This window comes from Sciurus vulgaris (genome assembly GCF_902686455.1).
Source record: "Sciurus vulgaris genome assembly, chromosome: 3".
Lineage (NCBI taxonomy): Eukaryota > Metazoa > Chordata > Mammalia > Rodentia > Sciuridae > Sciurus > Sciurus vulgaris.
Genome location: NC_136463.1, coordinates 118957858 through 118970235, shown reverse-complemented (window position 1 = coordinate 118970235; position 12378 = coordinate 118957858). Strand labels below are relative to the sequence as shown.

The 12378-nt window shown below is 34.2% G+C and overlaps 1 protein-coding gene across 2 annotated transcripts in view; it reads left to right on the top strand.

Annotated features, from left to right (window-relative positions):
• Positions 1-9434, top strand: part of GRB14 (growth factor receptor bound protein 14) — a 122742-nt gene extending 113308 nt beyond the window's left edge. For both annotated transcript variants that reach the window (XM_079133296.1, XM_079133297.1), the window contains 6 exons: positions 501-581; positions 5222-5338; positions 5429-5501; positions 5647-5734; positions 7896-7993; positions 9226-9434. In XM_079133296.1, coding sequence (XP_078989422.1) covers positions 501-581; positions 5222-5338; positions 5429-5501; positions 5647-5734; positions 7896-7993; positions 9226-9368 — 600 coding nt within the window. In that variant the 3' untranslated portion in view covers positions 9369-9434. The remainder of the gene's footprint in view (positions 1-500; positions 582-5221; positions 5339-5428; positions 5502-5646; positions 5735-7895; positions 7994-9225) is intronic.
• Positions 9435-12378: the final 2944 nt, after the last annotated feature.

Sequence of the window (12378 nt, the reverse complement as noted above, 5' to 3'; positions counted from 1 at the left end):
CAAGAATTTTCCACATAGGGCCAAATTTATATTTACCAAAGAGACAAATTAATTTATCAGCTAATCATCAGAATGACAGTGAATTTTACAGTGTTGCTTAGGACATATGTGAGGTTTTTAGAATCTTTGGAATGTACAGCATGACACCTTTCCCACGTGAATTTTCTCTTCATGATACAAGGTACCAGTTCAAATGGTTTTGCTGAAGTTTGATGCAAAGTATGTAAGTAGAAATGTATGTCCAAGGACTTTATACTGGTGAGTAGTCCTTAATTTTTGAGTCCCAGGAAAAGAAACAAATTAAACACATCTTTTTAAATGCATCATTGGAGGGCATTAAAAAGTTTTCTGTCAAAATTTTGGTTGCTTTACTTATCTGATTTAAGGAAAATCATAGAATTTTTTATGTTGATAATATATGATTAATGAAAGAATATTTTACATGAATTACCAGTGTAGTAAATGTTATAGGATTGTGTTTTTGTTTATTTATTCTGCAGTATGGCATGCAGCTGTACCAGAATTATATGCATCCATATCAAGGCAGAGGTGGCTGCAGTTCTCAGAGTATATCACCCATGGTGAGTATCCATTTTTTGAACCTATATTTTATTTTATGTTTATATTGCTAATTTACTATTGCATTACTATATATATATATATATATATGTATATATATATACTACAATACATTTACCATTTCCTTTTGGTAATGTTATGCTTTGTATACATGATGTTATAATTATATTGGATTTTGTATACTCAATTGGATTTTGGATATCATATATGTGCAGACCATGTGATCAAAATCATAGCACTGTATATGAAGTAGTCAATTATAATACATAATATGTTAGTGAAACATTTTAAATATTTGAAGGAGTTACATGAATACATTCTGTGTCATTACATCATTTGAGGATTAGATCCTTAATAAGATAATTTGTAGAACATTTTCCTTGGCATTGTATGTTTTCTTAATTGACTTTAATTGTGGGTTTGTTTGTTTTACTTTAATACCGATTCTGGGGTTGTCATAGACTATTATCAAGATGCCAATGTTATGATATACACATGTGAACGCTTTTACATTCTGACTTTGTAACAGTAATTCTTTTTTTAAGTTCCAGGTCCTTAAAAAGCAGACTGCTTTCCAGGAAACTCAAAAACGACAAGTCAAAATATAGGTCATGCATTATATTAACTATGCACTGCTTCTCAGATTTTTACCAAATGTTACTTGGATATTTATTTGCAGACACACACAGGCACATCTTTTACCTTCTTGGACCTAATTTTAATTTCCTGTGCATTAACACAAATTTATTTCTGAACTTAAAGTTTATGTTCTGCAATTCTTGCTGCACTCCTTAATATTGAGTATATTAGAAATTCAGATGTATGTGCCTGTGTTACAAATCAGTTATAATGTGCATTTTTGAAACCTGTGTTTCCACTTAGGTTAAGAATATGTTCTTCCTGGCTGTGACCAACAAAGGCACATGTAATGTGCCAGATAAAATGCTCAGTTCTAGGAATATGGCATAAAATAATGTCATTTATGAAGCCTGATATATAGAAAAAGAAGCCCTATTTTGTAGTTATGTTGCTTTAAATTATGGAAGAATAACTTTTCATCTTTGTGTTATATTACTTTTAAGCCCTAAAATAAGAAACTAAGGAATGTAATGAATTTTTATAATAGCAATCACTTTAAGGTGAATATTTTTTACAGTTTGTCAGCTTACTCTTATCTTTCAATCCATACGTATGTAAAAAGAATAATGAATTTTATTATCTTAATCCCTTCCTAAATCCCTCCAAATTTCTTTTCAAATCTAGAGTTATTAGCATGGATGTTTTAATAGCAGCCAACCATTTGGAAGCAATTATTATTTAGTGTCCTTTTTAATCATAAGAAAAAATTGTTATAAATAAAGTACTTTCCATTCTCATCACTTTTGTTAGCATACAAGTATGACATTATTCTTGCCTTTTCCTATTGAAAATGATTCTGCTGTTGATCATGGTATATCTGAGCCTGACTGCTTGTTCAACCCCACTTGTAGGAAGAGCTCCTTTGAGTGAACTGGCTGGAATCAGGGGTGATAGGGGCAAGAGGTTCCAGTGCCTCTGTGGTAAGGACTTGTTCTACATGGGAGTTGTGATCATAGAAGGTAGCACTTGAAAATCCGATCTATGCTACTCTTAATGTCTGTGGAGGAGACCTAGGTGTCTGGGGAGGTATTTGCGTTTACTTTTGAGGCTATGGAGAGTCCCATTTTTCTAGGTTATTATAGAGGAATCAGTGACCTGAATGGTGCTGGTGCCCCTCACCTGTCTGCTGCTTTCCACTCAGGAATTGTTTTCAGTGAGTCACATAGAAAAGTTAGGATACTTTAGTTACCTTTTTAAAGTAATAGCATTCTCTTCTAAACTTGTCCCTGTATATGTTTTGAGAAGGGAAATTCTCCTACCATCAGGAGTATCTAGCCATAATACCATGTGACAGCCACTCATATCAACCTTTCAAATGAGAATCGTCGGCCAATATTTTAGGAAGCTGAGTAGATTTGGTTCATCTTAGGGCAAATAAAGGATTCATTGAAAGGAGTGTCTGTTAATATGTTCTGGCTAGAGTGAGGAGATGGGGAGAAAATGTCTGCTCAGTTCTTTTTAGTCTTCACTTTTGACCCTGGGCTAGACATGCTAAGCTGCAGTTTCTTTCCTTTACCTCCCACAATGTGGCACATGAAAGAACCCTAGATGGGACATATTGGTTGCTATTTTTACCATAGGTTGTGTGATCTTGGTCGAATCTCTGGTGTCCTGCAGTGTAAAAGAAGGGGGTAATTGCATAATTTCCTGACTGTTACATCTGGGGTGTCCTTTGGCTCTGTATGAAGCAGATGAGAGAATGATATCTGGGGGAATTCTTTGCCCTCTTGTTGGGTTTTTCTGAGCCGCAGGTTTATCAAGATCCTTCAAATAGAATGACAGAGTGCAGGTAGTTGCCATCTAGCTAAATTGTCTAAAAAACAGTTTACATGTAAACCTCACTAAGAGTGGGTAGATCCTGTCTCAAAGTGGGGCCTTGGGTAATCCAGGGTACACCCAGGCTTTCCTTCTTAGAAAGGCTATGTAATTAAAATCATGGATAATTGTGCTAGGGCCTGCCCTGTCCATCCCCTAAGAAGAGCTAGAAAAAGGAACAGATATTTGAAAAATAGAGACCTGAACATTATCAGCATTGCTTTCCTGTGTGAAAGAAATAGAGCTGAAAACAACCTTTTGAGTTCGTCAGATTCTGCTTTACTTCCATTTCTTTGTCCACCAAAGGTAAACTATTACTTTTTCATCTACCACCTGCCATTCAATAGAAAACATTTACTACACTCCTGTTTCCTTTAGTGTAGTTATTGTAGCAAATGAAAAATTTAATTGTCTTGTATTCTCTCTCTGTCAAATAATTATGGAACGTGGGATCTTATTGTATATCTGGTCCCCTGTATTGGGCAGGGAGAGAACAACGGATTATGTTTATTTTTTCTTTCCTAACAGTATTTTTATGTTATCATGAACTCCTCATTATAGAACCCATCTTGGCATGTGAAGTTAAAGATGTTATACGGATAAATCTATCATTAGGATCAAGGCTAGGTACTCTGGTTTGGGCAGGTGGACACATTTCATTAATGTCGGGAAAGCAAAAGTATATCCGACTGGTCCACAGCCCAGCTCGGAAGATCACGGGGTGAGAAGGGCAAACTAAGGTGTGACAGCAAATAGAGATTACTGAGACAGCATCTGTCTGGAAAGAGCAGCTGTCAGTTATAAAGCCTCCTCTAACAAATGGAAGATTGCATGCCAGATCTCTAGAAATATTAGAAATATAGATGAACCATAATAAGATTGTGGGCCACTATCACATGGTTTCAATAGAAAATAACAGATGCTAATAAAATGGGATGTGTGAGGCAGTGATAAAGGAACCTAAACTGTTTCTTGGGGATAAGGTTTTGTTTGAAGTCCACATTTGACTATAGTCTCTTTGACCAAGGTACAGAGAGAAATAGAAAGTGTGAAAGCCACAAGTCCCCAGATGCAGGTTGGCACATAATTTACCAATGTAAGTCCACTTTGGGTTTTGTTATTTTATTAATTATTGAAGAATAACTGATACACACTTCCATTTAGTTTTTTGTTTTGCATACTTGTAACTTATCTTTCTAGTGTATAAAACATGTGAGACTCTTGCCTAGAGGGTTTTGGTAATTGTCTCTTTTTTGAGGATTCATGACTCATTGTGGGAAGGCATCCTTTTTTTCGAATGATGGTTGCAAAGTAGGACATAATAAAAAAGAAAACAAAAATAAGATCCAAGGTTTTTGTTTTACTTTCACTTCAGAGAATGTAAATATGAGAAGTAATTAGCAAAAATATTGACTTTATTATTGTTAGATTACATTTGTTTAAAGATATCTTCTTTTCATGTCTGTCCTGTCATTCAGAGTTGTTTTTGTAGCTCTTACTTGGTCACCCACCTCTTCACAAGAGGAAAAAGTGTTCATATATTATATCATAGACATTTTAATATGAAATTTAATATTATGAATTATTCCACTAAATTTTATTTTCTAGGTAAAATGAAACTTGACATGCTAAGCTTTCAAAATTTTGCTCCATTATAAAACATGAGTACTATTTCTAAGGAGATGTGTGTTGATCTAAGTTATAGCTTTTGCATATTTTGAATCATAAAATAGTTGCTTCATAAGTTGGTGGATATGACATTTAATTGATAATCGATGGATATCAAGTTTAATACAGAGATGAGTTCAGAAGTGATAGTTCTTTGTAGCCAGTAGGAAGGGTTATTTCTTTCTCAATTGGAGTTTTGCCATTTTAGTAGAGAATATGAAAAGAGGTTTGTTTTAGGAGAAAGACATGCTTTCTTTCAAAGATTTCCATCACATTACTCAGCACTCTAGTTTAGTTATCCTAACAAATAGCCATTGAACGTATTTAGCCAAAATACTCCAGAGCTTCATTTTATATTGAATATGTACTTTTAACTTTTTAATTTCCTGATAGCCACTTTTGGAATCCCAGTCTCAAATGGAAGCATATTTTCAGCAAAACAGTGAATGATGACTTTCAAAGATTTTCATGACTTGCATGTGTTTTTGTTTTGTTTTGTTTTGTTTTTAATTTTTTCCAGAGAAGTATATCAGAGAATTCCCTGGTAGCAATGGACTTCTCAGGTCAGAAAAGCAGAGTTATAGAAAATCCCACTGAAGCGCTTTCAGTTGCAGTTGAAGAAGGACTTGCTTGGAGGGTACTCATAATTTCACTTTCTTAAAAGCATTTCTGATTTGAGTTTGTTTCACCCCCAAAATTCAGATTTGTTTTCCCCTTCCTTGCTCAGAAAAAAGGATGTTTGCGCCTGGGCAGTCACGGTAGCCCCACGGCCTCCTCACAGAGCTCTGCCACAAACATGGGTATGTCTGCTCCTAGCCATGGTCTCTGAGCTGATGGGCAGCTTGATGTCTTTAGATGTGGTCACTGAATGATGGGGGACATGTATGTAGCAAAATTGCAGGCACTGCAAGCAAACCTTCGTGTTCATCCACTTTATTTCTTCAGCCATCCATCGATCCCAGCCATGGTTTCACCACAAGATTTCTAGAGATGAAGCTCAGCGATTGATTATTCAGCAAGGACTTGTGGATGGGTAAGTTTGATACTTTTAGTGTTGAGTAGCAGTGGTTTGGATTTCTGCAGTAAATAATAATGATGTATTCAATATGCACCAAGTGTTTTTAATTTTGGCTTATCATAACACAGAAATGACTTTGTTCTATAAGGGTGGCTATCACTGAATTCTAGCAATATCAATACAATATGTGGTACAGAGTGGGCTTAGTATTTGTGTATGAATTAACAGAGAAGAGAATAGGATTCTTTGTTGTTCACTGATGAGCACTAATATTATCCATTCTATACCAATTCAAGCATTTGAGATATTAATTTGTGAGGAAAAAGCAAACCTTGTTTTTGAGTATCAACATTTCAATTTGAACAAATGATTAATATCCTAAAATATGGTTTATATTATGACGTTATCCTATACATTGTAATTTTGTAGGTATAATACAGGGTATATTAAATAGAAAGCTTTTTCTTACATATTTAGAATGTTTGATTTTAGTTCTATGTATATCCCTGTTGCTTTTTCTCTAAATACTAACAGCTTAAAATAATAAGAACCTATGAAAAAATACTTTTTGTTGATTTTTTTTGTTATCTTTTAATGGGGTACCATGGAGTATACAAGAGACACATAAACTATATTATGAGAGATTTATAATCTGAAGGATTTTCTCCTCACATTTACTCAGTTTCAGGTACTTTAATACAGCTGAGTTCCTTCCTAAGTGCAGTACAAATGAGGAGAGGAGGTTCTATTGAGGATTGGAAGAGAAATGAAAGCAGTGTCAATTTAAACAAGTGGATGTGGAATCTTTTATCTTCAAAGGTTGACTTAAGATGATGACAAGGGTTTGAGGAGATTTAATACTGACATTTGGATAAAAATGCATCTTCACTTGGAAGATTATTAATAACGAGTCAGCATTTCGCCAGACTCTAAATAAGAAAGGATTTTAATGTGCTTCTCTGCATGGAGCATAGTCTTTTCTGGATATAAATTTGAACAGTGAGCAGAGTTACAATCCAATGAGGTCAAAAAAGAAAAAATAAATCACAAAGAATGATTTAAATGTTTTAGAGGATTATAATTCCCTTTATTTGTGAATTTGTAAACTGAAGGAAGTAACTGTAAAAAGAGTAAACATGTCTTTATTATTTTGGTATTCCTTTGAAAGTTGTGATGGTGCCAGGCAGTCCACCAGGTGGTGGTGATCTGCTTGGGAGGGAGAAGAGAATTACTGCTTAATTTCCCCGTGAATGCCCTTTGTCTGGTCTCCCAGTGATGTAATGTCAGAGTCTCACAAGTAAAATGGATAATTTCATCAGACATCTGTGATGCCTCGGATTTGGCTGCCTCTTTGCCCAGGCACAGTGAGATTAGTATTGGAGTCACCAGTGGGGACCACTTACACAGTGTGTTTGCCAGTAATTAATACAAAACTGGCTTTGCACTGCATTGCCAGTAAATACGAATCCATGCCCGGCATCCTTTTTCTCTGAGACCATTAGGCCACATCTTCTTTTTGTAATCTGACATTAATAAAGGCTTTTTCACTGCATTCTTCAAGGTTAAAGTGAACATTGGCTTTTTTTTTTTTTACTTGAAACATTCTTACTTAAGCATTTAATAAACACTTTAAAGAATGATTTTGAGAATTTAATCATTTCTTACTTTCTGTGGGGTGTATAACAACAGCAGGAGCCAGAATCAAAAGAAGAAAGTGGATTGAGTGTAGAAAAGGGAGTAAAAAAATATTTTATTTTAAATAATTATGTCCTTTCATGGGCCTATCATGACCCATAAACTAAAAATGTTATATACTAATTCCGTATTCTTTCTGATAGTTACATGGGAATGCCCAGTTTCCCAGTGGAAAAAGGACAGCATGAACTGTTGATGTCAACAGAACATTATGCTGGGTATTGTAAGCAAACGATGTGACAAATAGGTTGTGTATTTATCCTATTAAAACTACATTATCACTGATGACAGTTTTATAGTATGAGATTATGTTGTAACACATCATTCACCAAGTTGAATAATCACACCCATTAAATACACAGTTAAGGAGTTCCTACATACAGCTTTTATGAGTACACATCCTGGGGTTGTTACATGCTAGGTATCTATGAAATCCATAAGTAAATGTAGAAACATTGAAATTCCTTCTCTCTCTCTTTAGAGTTTTCTTGGTCCGAGATAGTCAGAGTAACCCTAAAACTTTCGTATTGTCAATGAGTCATGGACAAAAAATAAAGCACTTTCAAATTATACCAGTAAGTAATTTGTGATTTCACATTCGTATATTAGACATGATCTTAATGCATAAGCTTTTGGAAACTTTGTTTTCCTGTTGTTCCTTTTATTAAATATAATGTGGGAGCTTGTGCTTTGACCAGAGTTAAGTTTGGCAGAAATGGTTTTATGAGCCTGAATTAATATAAGAAATACAGGAATTGTAAAAATTAAATTTATCTTTTTCCACGAAATATGATTTAGCAATATTGTATAGACCCCATGCCACCTATTGTTAAAAGGCCACTAAAGATTCTTGCTTCTGAGTTCTAATGGTTCCTTAAAAAAACATTATTTTAAAACCCTTTCCCTTCTTTTCTTTCAAAGACATTTTTTGTTGTTATTGTTACTGGTTTTTGTTCATTTGTTTTAAATTATTATGTATAGAAACAGAGGAACCGTAAACTGGTGGACATTTAAATAATCCTGAGAACATTTTTAAAATGTCTGTGACTCTGACTGTCACAACTTGCTTTGGGATTTTTTGCTTCAGTTGTTGTGTGTCTGCATGTGCACGTATGTATTATGTGATGTGTGTATTGGAATCAGGCAGAGTAAAACAGATTCAATCTACTTTCAGGAAGGTCTTATCTAAGAGTTTTAAATTACTAGTGCTTTCCTTTGAATTGCCTCTTTTTGAAATCATCCAAAGGCCATATAGAATATCAACCCTGCTTCTTTGATTATTTGGTCAGTGTCCCCAGCAAGTATGAGTGTTTAATGCTCGAAGACTTCACCACCAAACAAAAAAGTCAACTGACATTCTATTAACATAATAATTGATTGCTTCAGAATGGATTTGCTGATAAAAATTGTGAATATTCATTTTAATATACTGAGGCATTAAGTAGACAATTTTAGAAATAGAAAATAATTTCTGTTAGTGGGAGCATTAAAATCTTCTACTATTATACTGAATAGTATAGATTTCTCTCTGTTCATTGATTCAAAATAAACTATCCGAACTAAACATAACTCTGGAAGAATTAGACGTGGAGAAAGTAGAGCCACATTTCTTATCCAAGGATCAGATGATACTTCTTTTAAATATAAGTGAAGTTAAGAAAAGAAGTGGGCATGCTGATGTTCTCCGCACTGTCTTTGGTTTCATAAGCTTGTCAATTTTGGCATGTAAAGACATAGTTTGCAGTGAAATACCATCATCCTTCTATATTCTACCCTCCTTACCATCTTGTTGCTTTTCCTCTTGCAGATAGAAGATGATGGTGAAATGTTCCACACACTGGATGATGGCCATACTAGATTTACAGATCTAATCCAGCTGGTGGAGTTCTATCAACTCAACAAGGGTGTTCTTCCTTGCAAGTTGAAACATTATTGTTCCAGGATTGCTCTATAGCTGAACCAGAAGTGACCTGTTAAACTATTGAAGAAAAAAGACTCAAGGGGAAATAATTTTAAAAGAGACCATAAATAAGGGTACAAACGTACCATGGTGAAAAGAATGTATTTCACCTGCGAGTTAATAAAAAGTAGTTCTTGCATTGCAGATAAGCAAAAACTTGGATTGGCATTACAATGATCATTTAAAATTTCTAAGTTAAAATTAAACCTTAGGAAAAAATGACTTGGAGTGTTCTTGTGTGATTTTATATTACTATATTTTCTTCAAATATGTATACTTCAAACATTTATCTGCACTCCCACCCCCCCCCTTTTTTTTTTTTTACTATGACAGTACTAGAATTCTGAAACATGGGATAGGAAGGAGAAATCAGGTTTCAGAATTACTTTTTTCAAACTGAATTCCAATTACACTCTTTTTCTAATACTAAGAAGCATGCATGGTAAAAGCTTTAGTAACTTATTAAAAGAACTACACACCACTTGTTAATAAAACTAAAAACAATTTTGAATGGTATGTTTTCTGGTTTTATTGTAACCAAAAGATCAAATCCTACTTTGGGCTAGCAGCTTAAAATTATTTTGAAGTAAATTTTTTTTTTTCTGGAAAATTTTGATTACATTATTGAATTTCTAATTATACCGTAAAATCTATATTAGTATTGTACTTATTAATGACACGTTGTTAATCATAGTTTTTTCATTTTCTTAACAATTGGCTGAGATAATCTATTTTTAAGAAAATGACCAGCTGGGCGCCTATAATCCCAGCAGCTCAGGAGCCTGAGGCAGGAGGATGGTGAGTTCAAAGTCAGCCTCAGCAACTTAGCGAGGCCCTAAGCAACTCAGTGAGACCTTGTCTCTAAATAAAATATAAAAAAGGGCTAAGGATGTGGCTCAGTAGTTAAGCACCCCTGGGTTCAATATCCAGTGCCAAAAAAAAAAAAAAAAAAAAAAACAAAGTATAGAAAAAAATTTAATAATTTACATACACTTCATGATATATAAACTATGATAACATGATTTTGTTACCTTACTATTTCACATTTACCTCATGTTCTAACTTTCAGAACACTTTTTAGATCCTTTCACTAATACGTCATTAATCTAATCAAAATAAGTTGAATGATTCAAGACCTATGAAGATCCTAATAGGTAAATCTTTGTTCTTCTCTTTGTACCCCTTTTAGTTTCTTAGCATGACAGCATCAAGATGGAAGCCAAAAATTTTGAAAACTTGAGACAGTAACCTCCCTGTCACCACTCCGAGACAATTTGGGATGTTTTTACATTTTAGTTTTATTTGGTTGGTTGGGTTTTGTTGTTGTTGTTGTTCTATGACTCTTGTTCCAAGTTTGGTGGGAAGAATAATCATTGTTCTTTAAATTAAAAAAAAAAAAAAAAAAGAGAAACAAAACATCAAGTAAATCCCAATGTCATACAAAATAATTGCCCATCCCCTTGAGCTCAGCCTTATAACAATCTTGTGAGAAAGACAAGAGTTTTTAAACAATATTTCAAAACTGCATACTTCACTTTTAGATAAAAAACTGTATTTTTATTAACAAAGCATAGAAAACATTCATGAAATATGAATATAATCAATCATCACTGAAAAAGAATTATTTTTTGGATTTTTAATATTCATTTTACTTTTCAGTACAAACCTAAGTCCTAAAGCACTGAAACTTAGAACATTAATCTACTGTTATAAATTACTGGTCTGGTGTCCACAAAGCCTGGAGGACCTATGGGACCTGCAGGTAGAACTGTTGGAGGTAAATATCCTTGTCCCTTTCAGCTTTTCAGTACTGACCTGAGTATTTCTGATTTGTTTCCAATTTATAGAAACATTTTATGTTACGAATTGGAATGTTGTGTCCAATTCAAATAGGTATTATAAAATATGATTTTAAAGACTAAACTCTTATAAATTGATCACTTTGTGCTTGTGTTTGTTATCTGTGTTTCTAACTTCACTAAAGTTACTGTTGGGGAGCTCAGATTTTATATGTAATTGCTTACTTTAATTTTAAATCAAAAGTCAAAATTATTGAGAAAATATTCATGGAGTGTTTTAGTCAGCTTTTTCACTGTTGCAACCAAAAGACTTGATGAGAAAAGAACAATTAGAAGAGGAAAAGTTTATTTGGGGGCTCACAGTTTCAGACGGCTCAGACAATAAAAGCTGACCCTATTCCTTGGTTGAGTTGAGCTGAGGAAGAACATCATGGCGTAAGTGTGGGGTGTAGGAAAGGAGCTCAGGACATGGCCAGCAGGAAGCTGAGAGAGAGAGAAAGCTCTTCTCACCATGGAAAAAAGGCATGCCCCCAGATACCCACCTTCTCCAGCCATACCTTGCCTGACTACAGTTGATCCCTATCAGTTGATTGATGCACTGATTAGTGTAAAACTCTCATAACCCAATCATTTCACCCTGTGTTTCTTGCATTGGTTCACACAAAAGCTCTTGGGAGACACCTAATATCTAAACCACAACATGTAGGCATTATTTTCTTTAATTCCTTTTGAAAAAAGGTTTACTTGCCTGTGTGTGTGTAAATTTATTATTATGTTGAATTTGAGAATGTCAGACACATTCACAGTCTCTGCAGTGTTAAAATGCATTCCCTAGGACATGTAAATTACCTTTGGATTCTTTTCCATTTTGATTTAGCCATGTTAGATTATTTTGCGCCAGTTTGGATGGGGGTGAGGATAGATTAGTTCTGTTTTCTTCTATTTCTGTTCATAAATTGGAGTTGGCACGCCTCACTCAAAAAAAAAAAAAGGGAAATGCAGCAGCCATCTAATCCTTCTTGTTCTTTTTTATTTCCATATAGTGAAGGAATAGGCAATTATTTTGAAACATTTGGAAGAGCTAATCAAGCAAGATTAAAATTATGAGGAGTGCCTTAATTCAGAATAATTACTTGTTTCACATGTATTAGAAAGTCCTGACAGATATGAGTAGATAGATGGACACTTTTATTTCTCTCTGTTTC